The following is a 23,803-nucleotide window of genomic DNA, read 5'->3' as shown; positions in this document are numbered from 1 at the left end:
CTCTTCACGGGTATGACAGTTGTGAAGTGTTCAAGATGTCTCCGTTTCAAACAGTTTTCAAGTGTTTACTGCACATTAAGTATCAATAGATATTTCCCCAACTGTTGAACCATAGAGTGCTGAATATGTACATACGTTTGTATATTCCTAAACAACAGGGTTGACGTTTGTGAATTTCTCTTTGTACTCTCAACACACCGCTGACGTGAACACAAGAACAACAACTGAGTAGATCGTGTTGATATAGAAGAGACTACTGACACGTTCTGAGTCTACATATTTGTACTGACTGGTTGCAAGATATCATATAAAATATTCCCTTCAAGGTCCGCACACCATTGTCGCTGATGGTTGGTCATTGTGGGTCGGGGGTCGAAGTTTCAAGTGTTCCACAGTTGAACGTATTTGTGTTGTTCGGATAAATTTCTGCCATGTGTCTCTTGCATTCTAGATACCACTTAGCGACACAATATCTCCTGGCCAGGTTTGTACATGGAACAAATATGCTGCCTGCTAGACATTCCTCTCTAACCAAGAGTACAGAAGTAACCACCAAACACACTGTACATACATGCTGATCTATGTGATCCCATATCGATGTCAAACTGTGTAATTGCAAATCAATGCTGATCTGTGCAATTGCTTATTGATGTGATCCCATATCTATGTTGATCTATGTGATCCCTTAACGATGCTTATCTGTATGTTCCAACACTAGTATCGATACAGATCTATGGGACCCCATATCGATGCTGATCGATATGATCCCATATGGATGTTGATCTATGTTGTCCCATATCGATGCTGACCCATGTGATCCCACATCTATGCTGATCTATGAGATCCTATATCGATGCTGTTCAAGTGATCCAGTATCGATACTGATCTGTATGATACTTTGTCGATGGTCTATGTGTAATTTATAGCCATTTGATCTATGTGATTCTATATCGATGCTGATCTATCTAATCCCATATTGATGTTGATCTATGTGATCCTGTATCGATGCTGATCTATGTGATTCCATATCGATGGTGATATGTGTGATTCCTTATTAATGTTGAGCTATGTGATCCTAAATCGCTTGTGATCTCCGTGGTCCCACATCGATGTTTATCTATGTGATTCCATGTCGATGTTGATCTGTGTGAGTCTATGTACATGCTGATGTACGTGATGCCATATGAAAGCTGATTATATCATCCCACATCAATGTTCATCTGTGTGATCCCATATCAATGTCAATCTGTATAATTCCATATCAATGCTGATCAGGGCGATCCCTTAGCGATGTTGATGCATGTGACCCCAAATCGATTGTGATCAATATGATCCCATATCTATGTTGATCTATGTCATCCCATATGGATGCTTATCTGTATGTTCCAATACCAGTATCAATACCTATCTATGCGATCCCATATCGATGGTGATCTGTGTGATCCCTCATCGATGCTTGTCTGCTACTCACAGTGACTGCACCATACCCCATTAATGAACCTGAGGGGGGTATCACAGCCTAGTGGTCAAAGCATTCGATTCCCCAATTAGGTACAATATTTCTAGCATGCCCCGCAGTGAACTTGCTGAGACATTGCTGAAAGTGGCGTAAAACCACTCATTCCTGATCCTCCCCAAAACGACCTTTCTGTCGAAGGTAATTCCACTAATTTCGTCTACATCAACCTAGAAAGTAGTCCTTGAGTCAACTGAAAACATACCGTTTCCTCAAACACTCTTGATACCAACATCTCGCTGGAAATGCACGCAGATACGCACAGAGCACTGACACGTTCACTGAATGCACAATAACGGATGACATGTATAACGGTAACCCGTTTAAGGCATACTGACCTGTGGTTACCGCACTCGGCAACATTCAAGCTGTCTTTAGATATTCCAGTCAGGATCACACAATCTAGTGATCAACAACATGAACGGCGACTTATACAATTAGGACACGATGACATGTTTCAGCCAATTCAGCGAGCCTGACCACCCGATCTCGTTAATCGCCTGTTTGTATGTATTTCTATGAGTTGTAGATAAGCCAAGAGAAGTGGAAAGATTTTCTCCACTGTCATGAAGACCACGAATCTGGGCGTGACAAACCATACTGTCAGACTGAATAGGAGATTCGAGCCCTTGTTCAGCATAGTTTGTGCCTTAAATTCACCTAGCCATTCAAGGTCCAAAATGTGAAAACCGCTTTGGTCTGGTCAGAAAAACACCAATGATCTGAAACATTTTCGATCGGAAAAGATTTTAATCGACATGAAAATTGCATTTTGATAATGTCATACATGAACCTTTGTTAGAGGAAAGACGTTCCTCACACAGTCTGCAATTTTCGGACATGTAATGGTCTACTTCTAAATTATGTTCAGGATGCTGTTGCTAATAATTCCAACAAACATCGTGATATGAAATATGTTGATTTGGGGCATATTTCCTGACAGCTACGTCTCCCATATTCCTAGAAAATCGATCATTATTTAGTTAAGGGTTATAGGGACCTATATCGATATTCAGTCCTAAAAGCAATATAACAGGATAAATGAACCAGTGCTAAAAAGAACTACACACCGAAGAATATTGCATATTAAGGATTCACATAATTAAACATAAAGTAATAAAACTATATTGAACCATGTCAATCCGGAAACAAACCAAAATCGAGAAAAATCCAAAACAACTTTTTCGGATGTAACACGAAATGCACGTACACACTGACATTACAAATGAGTCCACGCGACACGCCAGCAACAAAGTTATGAAAAACATGTTTGATTCAAATCATAAGAGAGAGAGAGCGCTGTCGGAATTATCGTCATTGCCAGAACTTTCAGCTACATCAGAGCAATTGCCATCGGACTGATGCAACGACTAAGACAAACTGCCAATACGTCAGACAGGCCTTGAAGTGGTCAAACACATCTGACAACGTCGCCACATTCGGACAATTCATTTGAGAATTCTTTTTGTAACGTCAACGTCAACGACAGCGACGGCACTAGGCGACCGTATCAGAACACGACGACCCTACCGCAGAGTAGATGTTACACATACGTACACATACTGAGAGATGTTACACATACCGATACATCCGGGAACAAACCAAACCCGCGAAAAACGCAAAACGACTTTTTCTGATGCACCACGAAATGCACATGCATACTCACATTACAAATCAGCCCAATCGACACGCCAGCAACCCAGATGTGAAAAACACATGTTTGATTCAAATCGTAAGAGAGAGAGGGGGAGACCTAAGGGAATGGTTTATTGACAGAACTTTCAGCTGCATCAGAGCAATTGTCATCACACTGATGCAACGACTAAGATAAACTGCCAGTACGTCACACAGGCCTTGAAGTGGTCGACCACGTCTGACTACGTCCGATGATGATCGCCACAAAATTCATCTGATAATTCTTTTTGTAACGTTGACGTCAACGGCAACGACGGCACTAGGCCACCGTATCAGTCGATGTACAGTGCATCGGAGACTAAGTGAACATGGTATTCGAGCACTTCGACCCTACCGCGGACTGCGTCTGACTCTTCAAAACCGACTTCGTGGACTGACATGGGCCAGTCGGGATCAACGCTGGCAGATGCGTGATTGACGACGTGTGAAGTTCAACGACCTGAGTAGGATTTGGGTTTAACGCCGAAATGCGTTCAAACCGTTTGGAGCCGGTAGCTTGATAGGGATGGAATCTGTGGCGACCTAGAAACCAGAATTTTGCTTATTGATAGCAATCTGAATGCTCGAATATACAGTGATAAGGTTTTGGCAAGCAGTTGTGAGGCCAGTTTTCAAGCAGTTAGCACGTGGCATTATCTGCCAACACGATAACGCAAGGCCTCATACAGCTTTGCTGTGTTCAGTCTTTACTGCGACATGAAACCGATAGAACACCTATGGGACTACCTACGAATCAGAAAACTAAACAGCTGGAACAATGGTTCCCATGGGAAGGGCCATGAATCACGCCTAACGTCTTTCGTCGGCTTACATCCTCAATGAGTCGACGAGATTTGATGTGTACTGACGCCAATAGTGGACACACTTACTATTGATTCAACATATGATGACATTGTGGAGAAAACCATACCACGTCCTTCAGTGTCAGTCTAACGGTCCTTTCGACGTATTATGAAATGAAATTGTGTACATTGTCTGTAAAACTGAACTATGTTTTGAAATATAATAGATGTTATTTTTTTATGTTTTTCTTTTCAAGCTTAGTCAAACACCCTGCATACTTTCTTTTTAACACTAGTTTAGTACATGCATTTCGACCCACACAGATTCTGTACATACGGACTGTTGGATACATACCACATTACAAATGTTCCCAAATTCATTCACAAATGATGTTTCCCAGTGATAACGATTTACAAACAAGTGATTGGCTGCACTGTCTTCGAAGTATTATGAAGCCAGTATACCGTTGAATCTAATCTGCATGTATGGTCAATACTGAAATATGTCTCTCAATACACAGACTAATACAGAATTTGAGAAAACACACATCTTGTTTACAATATTTCTATTTAGTGCAAAGGGCACATGTCAACTCCCAACCGTCGACATAAGGTGGGCAAAGCAGGATACCACATTTGGCGTCGATCATATACAAGAGATGGCCGTTTGTGTTTGCTTTACCCCCAGGCATGGCTGCTGCTTCACTATCTACACAGACATAATCACTGGAACCAGTGTGTGCAGTAGCGCCGCCAAACAGATAGCCCTTGTATTCCAGGTGCCATCCAGGAAAACACTCGTTCCTGGCAGGTACCATGATGGCACTTGTTTTGTGATGACTCTGGCACACCACACACGGGACATCGTCTTCAAACAGCTGATGAAGAGGAGATGTCTCTCTATCTGTTTGATACTCAGTGCCATAGATATAACTGTCTGATGCTTCACTAGTGTACTTTTCGTAGATGGGTGCTTCGGGGAGGCACAGCGTTGTTCCCGGACCCCCTTTCGCCTGATAATGACTCCCACCGGCATAACCTGAAATTAGTCCAACCATAACTGATAGGATACGAGTGCCCTTCGAATTCTGTACATAATTAACAATATTGAAGATGACGATGATAATGATGAGGATGAACACTGACTGAACTGCATGCGATGTAGCCATTATCATCTTTGGAGATTTGGGGCAGTCTAGTGGTGACAGCGTTCCCTCGTCACTCGAAAGACACAGGTTCGATTGCCCACTTTCATTGTCGTCATGGGTCTACAAAATTCCATAACATCAACGAAAGAGGCTAAATAAATTCCACATCGGAACGGTGTACAAAGTGGTAAGAACTGAAGGAAAGTGTCACTGAAGAGTATGAGACCGGGTGTTCGGAATAAGATCAGGATATCTGGTACTCAATCTAATGATTCAAACACGGGAGCACAACTGCATTTCAACCGATTCACACTTGAATTTGACGTGAGCCACAACAGCATACTCAAAAGTTTATTGATCAAGGCTACATCATTCAAGGTTTCAATACAGCTTCCAAAGCGTTTTATGACAGACACATCGGAGATATTTGCACGTTTGACGCATCAGAGCCCAAAATGATGCCCAAAGCAATTCCTTATGCTGGCTTTATGTTGTCCTGCCTGTACATGTGTTTGTGACACGTCTTACGTGCACGACCGGGTGTGTCCCCTATTAGTGGAGGCCTTTTTGTCTCCATCACATATATATTCAGAAAGGTGCAATCAACGTTTCTACTAAACAAATCGAGACTGACTTATGCATATATGTAAACAGGATTTCACCACTTTTACGTACCTTTGTACACGACATCATTTCCTTTCGGACATGTTGTCTTTCCCCAGCGTGTGAATGTCGCTCCTCCTGCTCCAAGTGAAACGAATACCAAAGAAAATATCAGATAGTAATGCATTACAAGTGAGTGAGTTAGTTTACGCCCTATTCAACAATATTCTAGATACATGTCGACGGTTTGTAAATAATCGAGTGTGGACAACACAATCCAGGCTTCACCAGCATGAGCATCGACCTGTGTAATCCAAGTCAGCGAGTCTGACCTCCCGATCCCGTTAGTCGTCTCTTACGACAAGCATTAATTCTAATCTGTTTTTTTTCACCGGTGAATTCAGTATGGCATTGTAAGGTTAACTTAATCGTTTACCCGATCTGGTCCAGTGAGAAGAATCAGTTTCAGGTGGTATAATCTTCTCTCCCAGGTGTATCCTCAACAGTGACTTCAGGTCATGCAGGAACCTCCGGTCCGCGGGACAGTCCGCATTGTTCGGATTCAAGACCACAGCTGTGACCAAGGAAACAAATAATACCCAGTGTAGGAACTTCCTTCTTTAATTTCAACACCATTGACTCAACACCATTGACATGATTGCTCATGTCACAGGTGACCACAACTGACATAACAACTTTATTATTCATATCGCAGGAGGACACTTTTAACTTAAGAACATGACTGTTCATATCGTATCTAGACACAGCTGATAAAACAGCATGACTGTTCAGATCCTATCTAGACACAACTGATAAAAAAACATGATTGTTCAGATCGTATCTAGACCCAACTGATAAAACACTATGATTGTTCATTTTGTATCTAAACACAACTGATAAAACAACTTGACTGTTCAGATTGTATCTAGACACAACTGATAAAACAACATGATTGTTCAGATTATATGTAGAGACAACTGATAAAGCAACAGATCGTATGAAACACATGAATACATACCTGTGGCTATCCCAACCTGGACGATCGTAGAAACATACAGCGGTAGCTTCATGGTTGCAAGTCTGAATACAAACACGTCTGGTTGTGGTTATATACACACTCTTCACGGGTTTGACAGTTGTGGAGTGTTCAAGATGTCTCCGTTTCAAATAGTTTTCAAGTGTTTAATGCACATTAAGTATCAGTACATATTTGCTCAGCTGTTGAGCCATAGAGCGCTGAACACATATATACATTAGCACAAACAATGGTCTGACGTGTGTGAATTTCTCTTTGTACTCTCTATACATTGCTGAAGTGAACACAAGAACAGCAACTGAGTAGATCGTGTTGATATACAAGAGATTGCTGACACGTTCTGAGTCTACATATTTGTACTGCCTGGTTGCAAGATATCATATAAAATATTCCCTTCAAGGTCCGCACACCATTGTCGTTGATGGTTGGTCATTGTGGGTCGGGAGTACAATGCTTAAGTGTTCAACAGTTGTACTTGTTTGTGTTGTTCAGGGAATTTACTGCCATGTGTCTCTTGCATTCCAGATAGCACCTAGCGACGGAATAACTCCTCACCAGGTTGGTACATGGAACAAATATGCTGTCTGCTAAACATTGCTATATAACCAAGTGTTCAGAAGTAACCGCCAAACACACTGTACATACATGCTGATCTATATGGACCCATATCCATGCTGATCCATGTGATCCCATATGGATGCTGATCTATGGGATCCCATATCGATGCTGATCTATATGATACCATGTCGATGTTGATCTGTGTGATGCTATATCCATGTTGATCTATGTGATTCTACATCGATGCTGATCTATGTAATCCCTTTTTGATGTTCATCTAGGTGATCCCACATCAATGTGCTATGTGATCTCGTATCGATTCTTTTCTATATGATCCCACATCGATGCTTATCTATGTACTCCTATATCGATTTTGATGTAAGTGATTCTATGTAGATGCTGATGTATGTGATGCCATATGAATGCTGATTATATGATCCCATATCAGTGTTGTTCTGTGTGATCCCATATCGATGCCAATCTGTATAATTGCATATCAATGCTGATCTATGTGATCCGTTTATTGATGTTGATCCATGTGATCCCAAATGGATTGTGATATACGTGTCCCGATATCTATGTTAATCTCCCATATCGATGCTGATCTGTATGTTCCAATATTAGTATCTATGTGATCCCATATCGATGCTGACCTGGGATATCCTGCATCGATGCTCATCTCTGCTTGTCTGCTACTCACAGTGACTGCACCATACCCCATTAATGAACCTGAGGACGGTGTGGTAGCTTTGCGGTTAAAGTGTTGACTTCTCACGCAAAACCCAGGGTTCGATTCCCCACATGGGTACAATATGTGAAGCCCATTTCTGACATGCCCCGCAGTGATACTGCTGAAATATTGCTAAACGTGACGTAAACCCACTCATTTCTGAACCTCCCCAAACGACCCTTTTGTCGAAGGTAATTCGGCTCATTCCATCTACACCAAACTAGAAAGTAGTCTTTGAGTCATCTGAAAACATACCGTTTCCCCAAAAGCTCTTTGCACCAACATCTTGCTGGAATGTACACTGAAACGAAAAACCTAAATTCAAGAACGTGTAGATCAAACATACATTGATGAAATTTTGTGGAGTAATGCATTGCTGTCTTGTCCATATTTCATGAGAATACCAGTCATCACAGTTATTGCTGCTGTCCAACAGGTGGTGTTGACGTCAGTACCTCGTATGACCACCTCCAACTGCTACCACTGCTCGACACTTCCTGGGTACAGATCGAATCAGTCGTTGGATGTTTTGTTGTGGAATCCGTCTCCATTCCTCCTGCAGCACGTGGAACAACTGTTGAAGATTATGTGGTGGATCACACGTTGACGTCGATGTAGTCGTGTTTAGGAGGGAGACAACTTTTGGACTTTTGGCACGTATTCCTACTTCTCGGAGACGGTTCCTAATTGTCTGATCGGACACTCTTCGGGCTCCAAACTGTTCTTGTGCTGTGTCCCAGGCGATACGATGGCAGTCACGCAGGTGGGTTACCCGGATCTACTGATCTTGGGCAGGTGTGGGAACTCTAGGTCTTTCTTATCTTAGACGGCCAGTTGTCGGATTTATTTGACGAAATCGATCCCAGAATGGAGTTTATGTAATGGGATGAACAATGAAAATCCTTGCCACCTCACTCTCTGATTCGCCAGCGTGCAATCATCCAACTGCCTGATTTCGATCATCAGCGTTCAGACGTCCCATTTTCGTGTCCGGTACTTTCAAAGATCGTGGATGAAATTGTGATATTCATTTAGATCTTTTATAGTCACATGCTGTACTAATGCTTTGCTCATGAGAAACAGTCATTGTGTCTGATATTCGTGCTGCATGACATTCACGTACATCATAACAATCCTGATTGATAACATCGTTCCAAATCATTTTTGGTTGCGTTTGGTCAAGCATGATCTTATAAAACATTCCCGAACCAATGTGCAACCCTAAGAAAATGTTTGAGTTTACATATGTGTACAAGATTGTCAGTATTATTTTTTAATTTCATATTGTGCCTCTTTGTTTTGAAGAGTGTATGCGGATACGTACAGAGCACTGGAACTTTCATTGAATGCACAATAACTAATGATATATATAACGATGACCCGTTTAAGGCATGCTGACGTGTGGTTGCCGGACTCAGCAACATCCAAGCTGTTTCTAGATATTCCACTCTGGATCAGACATTCCAGTGATCAACAGCATGAGCGTCGATTTACACAATTATTACACGATGACATGTTTTAGTCAAGTCAGCGAGCCTGACCACCCGATCCCGTTACTCGCCTGTATGTATGTATTTCTGTGAGTTGTAGATAAGCCAAAGAGAACTGTGTTGATATTCTCCAGTGTCATGAAGACCACGAATCTGGGCGTGACAAACCAAACTATCAGACTCAATAGGAGATTCGAACCCTTTTTCAGCATAGTTTGTGCCTTAAATTCAAGGTCCAAAATGTGAGAAAGCGCTTTGGTCTGGCCCCCAAAACACCAATGATCTGAAACATTTCCGATCGGAAAAGATTTTTGATAATGTCATACATGAACCTTTGTTAGAAGAAATACGTTCCTCACACAGTCTGCAATTTTTGGACATTTAATGATATACTTCTAAATTATGATCAGGGTGCTGCTGCTAATAATTCCAACAAACACCGTGATGTGAAATATGTTGAGTTGGGGCATATTTCCTCACAACTACGTCTCCGATATTCCTAGAAAATCGATCATTATTTAGCTAAGGATAATAGGGGCCTATATCAGTATTCAGTCCTAAAAGCAATAGAATGGGATAAATGAACCAGTGCTGAAAAGAACTACACACCGAAGAATATTGAATAAGGATTCACATAATTAAACATAAAACGAAATGCACGTACAAACTGACATTACAAAATCAGCCCACGCGACACGCCAGAAACCCAGATGTGAAAAACACGTTTGATTCAAATCGTAAGAGAGAGAGAGGGAGAGCTAAGGGAATGGCTGAACAAGGAGTTCATTGACAGAACTTTCAGCTGCATCAGAGCAATTGTCATCACACTGATGCAACGACTAAGACAAACTGCCAGTACGTCAGACAGGCCTTGAAGTGGTCGACCACGTCTGACAACGTCCGGTGATGACCGTCACATTAAAAAAAATCATCTGAGAATGTCGACGTTAACGACAGCGACGGCACTAGGCCACCGTATCAGTCGATGTGCAGTGCATTGGAGACTAAGTGAACATGGTATTCGAGCACTTCGACCCTACCGCAGACTGCGTCTGACTCTTCAAAACCGACGTCGTGGACTGACATGGGCCAGTCGGGATCGACGTTGTCAGATGCGTGATTGACGACGTGTGATGTTCAACGACCTGAGTAGGATTTGGGTTTAGCGCTGAAATGCGTTCAAACCGTTTGGAGCCGGTAGCTTGATAGGGAAGGGATCTACGGCGATCTAGAACTCAGAATTTTGCTTATTGATAGCAATCTGAATGCTCGAATATACAGTCGAATATGTGTCCAGTCTTTACTGCGACATGAATCCGATAGAACACTTATGGGACTACCTACAAATCAGAAGACTAAACAGCTGGAACAATGGTTAACACGAATCACCCCTAACGTCTTTCGTCGGCTTACATCCTCAATGAGTCGACGTGTTTTGATGTGTACTGACGTCAATAGTGGACACACTTACTATTGATTCAACATATGATGACATTGTGGAGAAAACCATACCACGTCCATCAGTGTCAGTCTAACGGTACGACGTATTATGAAATGAAATTGTGAACATTAATTGCTTTAAAAGTGAACTATGTTTTGAAATATACTAGATATTAATTTATATATGTTATTTTTTTTCTTTTCACGTTTGGTCAAACACCCTGCATACTTTCTTTTTAACACTTGTTTAGTATACGCATTTCGACCCATACAGATTCTGTTGTATATCCGAACTGGTGGATACATACCACATAAGAAATGTTCCCAAATTCATTCATAAATGATGTTTCAGTGTGATAACAATTTACAAACAGGTGATTGGCTGCACTGTCTTCGAAATATTATGAAGCTCGTATAGCGTTGAATCTAATCTGCATGTACGACAGTCATGGTCAATACTGAAATATTTCTCTCAATACACAGACTTATACAGAATTTGAGATAACACACATGTTGTTTACAATATTTCTATTTAGTGCAAAGGGCACATGTCAACTCCCAACCGTCGACACAAGGTGGGCAGGGCAGGGCACCACATTTGGCGTCGATCATACACAAGAGATGGCCGTTTGTGTCTGCTTTACCCCCAGGCATGGCTTCTGGCTCACTATCTACACAGACATAATCACTGGGACCAGTTTCTCCAGTACCACCACCAAACAGATAGCCCTTGTATTCCAGGTGCCACCCAGGAAAACACTCGTTCCTGGCAGGTACCATGATGGCAATTGTTTTGTGATGACTCTGGCACACCACACACGGAACATCGTCTTGATACAGCCGATGAAGAGGAGATGTCTCTCTATCTGTTTGATATTCAGAGCCATAGATATAACTTTCTGATACCTCACTAGTGTACTTTTCGTAGATGGGTGCTTCGGGGAGGCACAGCGTTGTCCCCGGACCCCCTTTCGCCTGATAATGACTTCCACCGGCATAACCTGAAATTAGTTCAACCATAATTGAGAGATATAATTGGTACAGTTCTGACCGTAATTACCAATATTGAAGATGACGATGTTAGTGATGAGGATGAATACTGACTGCACATAATGTAACCGTCATCGCCACTGGAGCTTTGGGGCAATCTAGTGATAGAGCTGGAATACTGCTAGAGACGGCATAAAAAAATACTCATTCAGTCCTTGGTTAAAAACAAAGCAACATACTCTTGTTTTCACATCAATAGTCTTATATAAAAGGACTTATTCTGTTTCTAAAATTGAGTAACGCTATATTGTATTTTTTTCAAGTTCAAGATTTCAAGTAGACAATTTGTCTGCACAGCCTGCTGTTTTTGTACATGAATCAATCCCATTGGTCATACAGTTAAGTCCATGATGGACCCTGAATCACATAAAAACTATATGAATGTGTGTTAGTGAGTGCATACGTTTGGATGTACCTTTTGCAATATTCCAGCAATATTACGGCTAGCACACGAGAAATGGACCTGACTGTACCCAAGTCTCCATCGAGGTCTTCGGTGTGACGAGCGATTGATTTAACCACCGGCCGTATTATGCACTACATTTGAGGAGTAAGTGAGAAATGGGAGAAAATGTGAGGTCATGGGTCTACAAATTCCGGAACATCAACAAAAGAGAATAAATAGATTTCCAATTGGAACGGTGTACAAAGCGGTAACAATTGAAGGAATGTGTCACTGAAAATTATGAGACCGGTGTTTGGAATAAGTTCAGTATATCCGGTATTCAACCTAATGATTCAAACAAGGGAAAACAACTGCATTTTCAACCGATTCACACTTGAATTTGACGTGAGCCACAACTCCACCCTCGTAGTTCTTTGATCAAGCCTACAACATTCAGGGTCTCAATAAAACCTCCAAAGGGTTTTATGACACACGCGTTGGAGACATTTCCAAGTGTGACGCATCAGAGCCGAAAATGATGCTCGAAGCAATTCCTTCTGCTGACTTGGAGCAAATCATTCCCCCGCTTTTCAGGTGAAGAGGTGACCTGTCTGTACATGTGTTTGTGACACCTGTTACGTGTTGGACCGGATGTGTCCCCTATTAATTGGCGGAGACCTGTCCATGATATAGTCAAAATGGTGCAACCAATATTTCTACTAAACACATCGAGAAGAAGTCTTTCTTATGTGCATATGTAAATAGGATGTCGTCGCTCTTACTTACTTTTGTACACGACATCATTTCCCTTCGGACATGTTGTCTTTCCTCAGCGTGTGAATGTCGCTCATCCAGCTAAAAAAATCAAAGAACATATCAGATCTCATTACAAACGACTACTGAGACGCTTAGTAATGGAGTACAAATGAGTGCGTTAGTTTACGCCCTAGTCAACAATATTCCAGATATTTGGCGACGGTTTGTAAATAATCGAATGTGGAATACAATCCAGGGGTCAAAAGCATGAGCATCGACCTGTGTCTTCCAAGTCAGCGAGCCTGACCTTTCCATCCCGTTAGTCGCCTCTTACGACAAGCATCAATTCTACCAGTGAATCCAATATGACATCATGAGATTTTACCCGAGCTGGTCCAGTGTGAAGAGTCATTTTCAGGCGGTATAATCTTCTCTCCCAGGTGTAACCTCAAAAGTGACTTCAGATCATGCAGGAACCTCCGGTGCGCGGGACAGTCGACATTATTCTGATTCAGGGCCACAGCTGTGCCAAACGAGACAAATAATACCCAGTTTATAGAACTTCCTTCTTTAATTTCGACACCACTGACACAACAACATGACTGTTCATATTGCAGGTGGACACTATTGACGTAACAACGTGATTATTCATATCGCAGGAGGACTCTATTGACTTAAAAACATGATGGTTCATATCGTATCTAGGCTGATAAAACAATGTGATTGTTCATGTCGTACCTAGACGGATAAAACAACACGATTGTTCATATAGTATCTAGACTGGTAAAACAAGACGACTGTTCAGATCGTATCTACACTGATAAAACAAGACGATTGTTCATATCGTATCTAAACTAATGAAATAACGTGATTGTTCATATCGTATCTAGACTGACAAAACAACATGATTGATCATATGGTATCTAGACTGATAAAACAACACGACTGTTCATATCGAAGAGGGACGCCATTATGATGACAACATGTTGTTTTAAGTCATTCGTGTCGTAGACATTTGTCATTTGTCCAGGACCATACAGGCTATGTCAGTTTTAACGAGGGATATGCTACTTCTTAACGAAGGCCTCCTCTTTTACAGACTGTCATGTTCTTCAGGAAACCTTGTAAATCGATCATCTAAGCGCAAACACATGAATACATACCTGTGGCTATCCCAGCCTGGGCGGTGATAGCAACATACAGCGTTAGCTTCATGGTTTGAAGTCTGAATACAAACACGTGTGGTTGTGCTTATATACACCCTCTTCACAGGTATGACTGTTGTGAAGTGTTGAAGATGTCTCCGTTTCAAATAGTTTTCATGTATTTTATTTACATTAAGCATCAGTAGATATTTGCCCAGCTGTTGAACCAGAGAGTGCCGAATATATACATACATTTGTAAATTGCTGCGATGTGTCTCTTGCATTCCAGATACCACTTAGTGACGCCAATAACTCCTCGCCAGGTTTGTACATGGAACACATTTGTTGCCTGTTAACATTCCTCTGTAACCAAGTGTACAGAAGTAACCACCAAAAGACACTGTACATACATGCTGATCTGTGTGATCCCATATGGATGTTGATCTGTGTGATCCCATATGGATCTTGATCTATGTGATCCTGTATCGATTTTGATCTATGTTTACTTTCGTTGCATTGAAGTATGAAACTAAAAACCAAGGTGCAAACTTGTGTAGCGTAGCGGATTCTTACAAAAGTTTGCACCTTGGTTTTTAGTTTCATACTTCAATGCAACGAAAGAAATACAAAGTCAATCCTTATAATTAAATTCAGCAACAAATACTATACCCTGTCAACAATATTTTCCTTAAACGTAATCAAATTCATCGAAACGGATATCTTTGTTACCACCGATTAACATTTTCGGTGTAAGAATTTGGTAATGACATGACATGACTCATGTGACTCATTTACATAAAATGACACGCCTGCCAAACCATTAGCCAATCAGCATAGAGCACCCCCAAACAGCTGTCAATCAACCAAGCTAACATCGGTCGACGAATCAGAGTGGAACAACTCAACGTGACGCGTCCCGGTATCGGCAAAGTTTCAAGTTCAAACGTTTGAATTACTACCTGCGAACTGAAAGAGACAGTTTGAAAAGTGAGAAATGGAAATGAAGCCCGATGATATGAAGTTAGTGGAACTGAGATTGTAGTATTTGCGCAAGCAGGAAGAGGCTGTGATGTGACTGGGATTGCGATGCCATGAACTGATGTTCCAACGTGCGCATGCTCTTGTCGAGGCGTTGCAACCTTATTAACGTTCACGGATAATTTTGAGTTGTTTGTTTATGTTAACCACAATGTATCACTTCAATGTTTACCCAAAGTTCATTAAGGTACCCGAGTGCAAGGGAATTCCCCCGCTGTGTAAAGGGTTCCCCGACATTCCTCAGGTCCGAAAGTAGTCCGGTGCGGTGGGCGTCGCTTATATTTTTCAGATTCATTGGGAAATGAAATCAAAAGAAATGTTCCCAGTTAACCAATCAGATTGCCAGAATTGTAATGAACACAATAAAAATTTAATTATTGTCATATGAATGTTGATCTATGTGATCTCATATCGATGTTGATCAAGTGATCCCGTATCAATGTTGATCTGTATGATCCCATGATGTCGATGTTGATCTGTGTGATCTTATATGCATGTTCATCTATGCTGATCTATGTGATTCTACATCGGTGGTGACCTGTGTGATTCCTTATTGATGTTGATCTATGTGATCCCAAATCGAATGTGATTTATGTGATCCTATATCGATGCTTATCTATGTGATTCCATGTACGTGATGCCATATGAAATCTAACTTTATGATTCCATATCAGTGTCGATCTGTGTGATCCCATGTCGATGTCAACCTGTGTAATTCCAGATCAGTGCTGATCTCTCCGATCCCTTGTTGATGTTGATCTATGTGATCCCTATCGATGCTGATCTGTATATTCCAATACTGGTATCGATGCTGATCTATATGATGCCATACGGATGTTGACCTAGGTGATGCCATATAGATGCTGATCAATGTGATCCCATATCTATGTTGATCAATTTGATCCCATACCGATGCTGATCTGTATATTCAAATGGTAGTATCCATGCTCTTATGTATATATCCGATCCCATATCGATGCTGACCTGGGTGCTTCCTCATTGATGCACATCTCTGCTTGTCTGCTACTCACAGTTACTGCACCATACCCCATTAATGAACCTGGGGACGGTGTGGTAGCCTTGTGGTTAAAGTGTTGGCTTGTCACGCAAAACCCAGGGTTCGATTACTCACATGGGTACAATATGTGAAGCTCATTTCTGGCATGCCCCGCAGTGATACTGCTGAAATATTGCTAAAGTGGCGTAAACTCACTCATTTCTGAACCTCCCCAAAACGACCCTTTTGTCGAACGTAAGTCCGCTCATTCTGTCGACACCAAGCCACTCATGTGAAATATGCATATGGGCATATTTGACCGATCGATATCAAGCTAAGGATTATAGGTACCTATTACCTATATCGATATTCAGTCCTAAAAGCGATGTAACAGGATAAATGAACCAGTGCTGAAAAAACAAACAAAAAAAACCCAAAAAAACTACACACCATGCACATGCATACTGACATTACAAATCAGCCCACGCCACACGCCACCAACCCAGTTGTGAAAAACACATGTTTGATTCACATCGTAAGAAAGAGAGAGCTAATGAAGAGAGCTGAACAAGGAGTCGATCGTCATTGCCGGAACCTTCGGCTGCATTAGAGCCATTGTTATCACGCTGGTGCAACAACTAAGACAAACTACCAATACGTCAAACAGGCCATGGAGTGGTCGACCACGTCTGACTACGTCCGGTGATGATCGCCACAAAATTCATCTGAGAATTCTTTTTGTAACGTTGACATCAACGGCAGCGACGGCACTAGGCCACCGTATCAGTCGATGTACAGTGCATCGGAGACTAAGTGAACATTGTATTCGAGCACCCTACAGCGGCCTGCGTCTGACTCTTCAAAACCGACTTCGTGGACTGACATGGGCCAGTCGGGATCGACATTGTCAGATGTGTGATTGACGACGTGTGATGTTCAACGACCTGAATAGGTTTTGAGTAATGACGGCCGGTCTTGTGTTTACAGACGAGTGGGTTCAGCGCCGAAATGCGTTCAACCGTTTGGAGCCGGTAGCCTGATAGGGATGGGATCTGCGGCGATCTCAAGACGAGAATTTTGCTTGTTGATGACAATCTGAATGCTCGAAGACAAAGGGATAAGGTTTTGGCAACCAATTGTGAGGCCATTTTACCAGCAGTTACCATGTCGCATTCTCTGCCATCACGACTTTCTTTATAACGCTCTCATCGTTGTTTTGCTGTGGTCAGTCTTTACTGTGACATGAAACTCATAGAACGTTTAGGGGACTACCTACAAATTAGAAAACTAAACAGCTGGAACAATGTTTCCCATTGGAATGCCACGAATCACACCTAACGCCCTTCGTCGGCTTACATCCTCAATGAGTTGACGTGTTTTGATGTGTTTTGATGCCAATAGTGGACACACTTACTATTGGTTGAACATATGCTGACATTGTGAAGAAAACCATTCCATGTCCTTCAGTGTTAGTCTAACGATACTTTCGACGTATTATGAAATGAAACTGTGTACATTTGCTGTAAAAGTGAAGTATGATTTGTAATATACTAGATATTAATTTATTTATGTTTTCATTTTCTTTTCAAGTTTGGTCAAACACTCTGGATACCTTCTTTTTAACACTAGGTTGGTATACGCATTTCGACCCACACAGATTCTGTTGTATATGTGGACTGGTGGATACATACCACATGAGAAGTTTTCCTCAACTCATTCACAAATGATGTTTCCTTTTATAACAATTTATAAACAGGAAAAAACGTGGAAAGTTTCCTTTAAGGCTACATTGAGTCGACTTATACAGAATTTGAGATAACACACATCTTGTTTACAATATTTCTATTTAGTGCAAAGGGCACATGTCAACTCCCAACCGTCGACATAAGGGGGACAGGGCAGGGCACCACATTTGGCGTCGATCATATATAAGAGATGGCCGTTTGTGTTTGCTTTACCCCCAGGGATAGCTTCTGGTTCACTATCTACACAGACATAATCACTGGAGCCAGTGTGTGCAGTAGGGCCACCAAACAGATAGCCCTTGTATTCCAGGTGCCATCCAGGAAAACACTCGTTCCTGGCAGGTACCATGATGGCAATTGTTTTGTGATGACTCTGGCACACCACACACGGGACATCGTCTTGAACCAGCCGATGAAGAGGAGATGCCTCTCTATCTGTTTGATATTCAGTTCCATAGATATAACTTTCTGATGGCTCACTAGTGTACTTTTCGTAGATGGGTGCTTCGGGGAGGCACAGCGTTGTCCCCGGACCCCCTTTTGCCTGATAATGACTTCCACCGGCATAACCTGAAATTAGTCCATAATTGATGACATTGGTACAGTTCTGACCGTAATTAACAGTAATGATGATGAGGATGAATACTGACTGAACTGCATATGATGTAACCATTTGACATCCTTGTGGCTTCGGGCAATCTAGTGGTTCAAGTGTTCTCCTGTCAAACCGTAGGCTCGGATTCTTTTCCATACATTGCTTGAAGTCTATTTTGGTGTTCCCCGCTGTGATTTTGCTGGAACATTGCTAAAAGCGTATAAAACCATACTTAGTAAGTCAATGAAAGGAGTTATTTCGTTTCTAAAATTGTTTAATGCTATACTGTATTTTTTCAAGTTTCAATTTAGCAGCCATCGTACAAACACATAAGATTTCAAGTAGACAATTTGTTTGCACCGCCTACTGTTTTGTGCAAAATCTATCCAACTAGTCAAACACATATCAGTGCGTAATAGACTTTGGAATCACATAGAAACATGTGATTATATTTTAGTGCGTGAGTATGGTTTTACGCCGCTTTGTATAGCGGTGATTACCGGAACTGGGCCTGAATCCGGGTCTTTGGTGTGGTGAGCGAATGCTTAAACCGCCGGCCCTATTATGCGTTAGGTTTGTGGAGTGAGTGAGAAATTGGAATAGAAAATGACGTCATGGGTTTACAAGATGGTCGAACATCAACAAAACAGACTAAATAGATTTTCCATCTGAAAGGTGTACAAAACGGTAACATTTGAAGGAGAGCGTCACTGAAACCTTTGACACCAGGTGTTCGGAATAATGTCAACGAGTCATATCCGGTATTCAACCTAATGATTCAAACACGTGAACACAACTGCATTTTTCAACTGATTCACAACTGTATTTCTCATGAGCCACAACCCCACTCTCTCTTCTTTGATCAAGGCTACAACATTCAGGGTCTCAATACAGCTTCCAAAGGGTTTCATGACAGACACGTTGGAGATATTTCCAAGTTGGACGCATCAGAGCCCCAAATCATCCCCGAAGCAATTCCTTATGCTCACTTTATGTTGACCTGCATGTGCATGTGTTTTTCACACGTGTAATGTGTCCCCTATTGGCGGAGATGTGTTTGTCTCTATGACATATATATTCAGAAAGGTGCAATCAACGTTTCTACTAAACACATCGAGTCTTTCTTATGTAAACTACTCAAAACAAGAAACGCATAGCTAGTATTTTCCCTGTACCTTTTCGAATTTGAATCACATGTGTCTATGTAATCAGTATAATATACTGATATTATCTATGGTGAACGCTGACTGCAAGCATTTCCAAGTTTGAATCCATTGTCATTGAGGACAACTCGCCAAAACCCACCAAAATCTGTTTTCCTCAATAAATGCAATAAATTCTGAACGGGAAAAAATTCACACGTTTCCTTTTGCACGCACATTCCAGGTTTATTCGGCTTCGCCATGTGCGAAACAGGTTCACCACAGCATCCTTCGCAGCATCGGTAGTGCCAGGACTCTGATCAGACTGTGAGGAACCGCTTACAATTGTTGCCGACAACATCTCCCATGACCACTGGAAAGGTGGAAAACTGTTATCTTTGTGATGAGTCACGTTACATGCTGCGACGTCCCGACCCATCGACGTCGTAATGAACGATACGCTGCAAATTGTGTGCAGGAAGTGGACAGATGTAGTGGTGAAAGTGTCATGCTTTGGGTTAGCATCTCATACAATGGCAGGACAGATCTCATTCAGGTTCAGGGCAATTGGACAGTTCGACGTTACCGTGATGAAATCATCAGACCTCATGTCCTTCCTTTCATGAACCGCCAGAACGTCATTTTTCAGCATGATCACGCTTGGTCGCATACAGCAAGAATAACCAGGGATTTCCTTGCCCGGAACAACTTTCAGGTTCTTGATTGGCAATCACGATCACCGGATCTTAACCCTATTGAACATTTGTGGGACGAATTGGATCGTCGTGTGCGACAGCGTGACCCTCACCCACAGACGTTATCTGCACTGTTTGTGGCGTTGAGGGAACACATTCCAAGGCACTTCATCCCGAGTCTGGTCCAGACTATGGGACACCAATGCCAAGCAGCCTTTGATGCTAACGGTGGCCACACAAGATACTGACTCCTCTGCGACCTTGACCTTGGAAGACTTGTCATTTATGACGTACAGTTTCTTGCAGCATTGGACCGTTAATGTTCATTCAGGTTTTTTTCTTTACTGTCCTGTATTACTGAACCTTAACTGTATAAACTCATAACAAGTTTCAGCTATACGTTTCTTGTTTGAGTAGTGTACACATGTAAACAGGATTTCACAGCTTTTACGTACCTTTGTACACGACATCATTTCCTTTCGGACATGTTGTCCTTCCCCAGCGTGTGAATGTCGCTCCTGCAGCGCCAAATGAAACAAGAAAATCAAAGAAGATATCAGGTCTCATTAAACGACCACAGTGACGTGCGAGTGAGTTAGTTTTACACTGTACTCAGCAATACTCCAGATATGTGGCGGCAGGTAAATAATCGAGGGTAAATAATCGAGTGTGGACCTCACAATCAAGGGGTCAACAGTATGAGCATCGACCTGTGTCTTCCAAATCAGCGAAACTGACCACCCGATCCCGTTAGTCGCCTCTTTCGGCAAGCATGGGCTACTGAAGATCAGTTCTATCCCGGTTCTTCATCGGTTATCCAGTATGACATCGTAGAATTAGCTAAGTGTTTACCCGAGCTGGTCCAGTATGCAAAGTCAGTTTCAGGCGGTATAATCTTCTCTCCCAGGTGTAACCTCAAAAGTGACTTCAGATCATGCAGGAACCTCCGGTCCGCGGGACAGTCCACATTGTTCTGATTTAAGGTCGCAACTGTGCCCAAGAAAACAAATAGTAGCCAGTTTATGGAACTTCTCTAACTTATAATGGCGTTTCATTTTAATTTCAATCATGGTCGTCAGAGATAAGCTGATGTTGTGCTCGTATAGTAGCAGAATATGTATTTGACAGGTCCACATGAATTGTTGAAGTGTAGGAAGTTCTTTAAGTGTGACACCATTGACACAACAACCTGACTGCTCATATTGCTGGTGAACACCAATGACATAAGGGCATCGTCATTTGTTGATATCCCAGCTAAACACCATTAACATAACAGCATGATTATTCTGGTGGACAGAATTTTATTTCTGGTTAACACAACTGACAGAACAGCATTATTGTTCATACTGAAGATGGACACCACTGACATTGTTGATATCGCAAGTGGACACAGCTGGCATACCAAAAGGATCGTTCATGTCGCAGGTGGACACAATTGTTATAACAACATGATAGTTCATGTCGCAAGTGGACACTGTTGGCATAATAACATAACTGTTCACATTGGTCAACACCATTGTCATAACAACATGCTTTCTTTCTTTCTTTCTTTCTTTCTTTAATTCCTTCGCATCATAGACATACTCGCAGATTCATTTGATCAGAACGTCACAGGTTGTCTGTTTGGACGAGTTGTATGCTACGTCTTGACCAAAGTCTGTTGTTTCATAGATCATGATATTTAGGAAAACTAGGAAATCGGTCATCTAAGCGCAAACGCATGACTACATACCTGTGGCTATTCCAACCAGAACGATGATAGCGGCATACAGCGTTAGCTTCATGGTTGCAGTCTGAATACAAACACGTGTGATTGGGGATATATATACACACTCTTTACGGGTATGACTGTTGTGAAGTGTTCAGGATTTCTTCTTTCCAAACTGTTTTCAAGTGTTTAATGCACATTAAGTATCAGTACATATTTGTTCAGCTGTTGAGTCATGAAGTTCTGAATATACACATGTAGAAGTATATTCACTCAATACATCGCTGCAGAGAACACAAGAACAACAACTGAGTAGATCGTGTTGATATACAAGAGATTGCAGACACGTTCTGAGTCTACATATTTGTACTGCCTGGTTGGAAGATATCAGATGAAATATTCCCTTCAAGGTCCGCACACGATTGTCGTTGATGGTTGGTCATTGTGGCTCGGGAGTCGAAGTTTCAAGTGTTCCAAAGTTGAACGTATTTGTGTTGTTCGGGTAAATTTGACCCCGATGTATCTCTTGAATTTCAGATACCACCTAGTGACGCAATATCTCCTCACCAGGTTGGTACATGGAACAAATATGCTGCCTGCTAAACGTTACTCTGTAGCCAGGTACAGTGAAGTAACCACTACATACACCGTATATACATGCTGATTTATTCGATCCCTTATCGATGCTGATCTACATGATTTCATGGATCGATATGGCATCACACAGATGAGCATCAACTTGGGATCACATAGATCACTATCGGTCAGATCAGAATCGATATAGGATCACAAGTACGAGCGCTGATATGGTATCACACAGATCAGCGTCGATATGGGAGCACACAAATCAGCAGCGATATGTGATCACAAGGATCAGCATCGATGTTGGATGCAGATCAAAATCCATATGCGTGCACATGGGATCACATACATCAGAATCCATAGTGGATATTATAAGTGAGCATCAGTGTGGTATCATTTTAAGCAACGTCGTTATGGATAACATAGATCAGCATAAATATGGGATCACATAGATCAGAGTCGATATGGGGTCAGATAGATCGGCATCAATTTGGGATCACATAGATCTGCATCGATATGGGATCACACAAGAACAGCACTGATATCCGATCACATATGTTTTGATTTTACGCTATACTCAACCGTTTTGACGCAAGATTACGCTCCACAACTGCATGATGTGAAACTACGATATGTCAAACTACTGGATGTTGTTTTAAGACCTCAAGCAGGCGATGTCTACCCTCGATATAAGGCGTTTCTCCTAATATGGTGAGTCTCAATAATTTAACGAATGTATTATGAAAATGTACCTCGTACAACTCAACATAATCATGGAAAGCTTTTTTCGCTGGCTTTGAAATGTAGACGTTCAATGGATGGTGTGAAACACTAATTGCAATATCTGGCATCATGCTTTATTAGAAATATTTTCTTGGTCGTTCGGTGCAGCCCAGTGCTTAAAACATTTGCACGTGACGCCAAGGCTCCGGGTCCATTCACATCAACGTGTGAAGGCCATTTCTGA

General features: G+C 41.8%; 2 protein-coding genes across 2 annotated transcripts; both read right to left on the bottom strand.

Moving 5' to 3' along the window:
• Positions 1 to 4,559: 4,559 nt before the first annotated feature.
• LOC137273550 (uncharacterized) lies at positions 4,560 to 14,404 on the bottom strand. Its single transcript, XM_067806291.1, has 6 exons — positions 14,353 to 14,404; positions 13,575 to 13,712; positions 11,562 to 11,999; positions 6,181 to 6,318; positions 5,817 to 5,882; positions 4,560 to 5,032 (listed from the first exon to the last, which is right to left on the bottom strand). Exons 1-6 carry the CDS (start codon positions 14,402 to 14,404, stop codon positions 4,560 to 4,562), a joined length of 1,305 nt encoding a protein of 434 aa, XP_067662392.1.
• Positions 14,405 to 17,930: 3,526 nt separating this feature from the next.
• LOC137280705 (uncharacterized) lies at positions 17,931 to 22,340 on the bottom strand. The gene is made up of 4 exons (XM_067811929.1): positions 22,279 to 22,340; positions 21,399 to 21,536; positions 21,002 to 21,064; positions 17,931 to 18,684 (listed from the first exon to the last, which is right to left on the bottom strand). The coding sequence occupies exons 1-4, from the start codon at positions 22,328 to 22,330 to the stop codon at positions 18,212 to 18,214; spliced, it is 726 nt and encodes a 241-aa protein (XP_067668030.1). The 5' UTR covers positions 22,331 to 22,340; the 3' UTR covers positions 17,931 to 18,211.
• Positions 22,341 to 23,803: the final 1,463 nt, after the last annotated feature.

This window comes from Haliotis asinina, chromosome 1 (genome assembly GCF_037392515.1).
Source record: "Haliotis asinina isolate JCU_RB_2024 chromosome 1, JCU_Hal_asi_v2, whole genome shotgun sequence".
In the NCBI taxonomy this organism is placed as follows: Eukaryota; Metazoa; Mollusca; class Gastropoda; order Lepetellida; family Haliotidae; genus Haliotis; species Haliotis asinina.
Note: the sequence above shows the minus strand (reverse complement) of the source record. Positions and strands in the feature narration are given on the sequence as shown.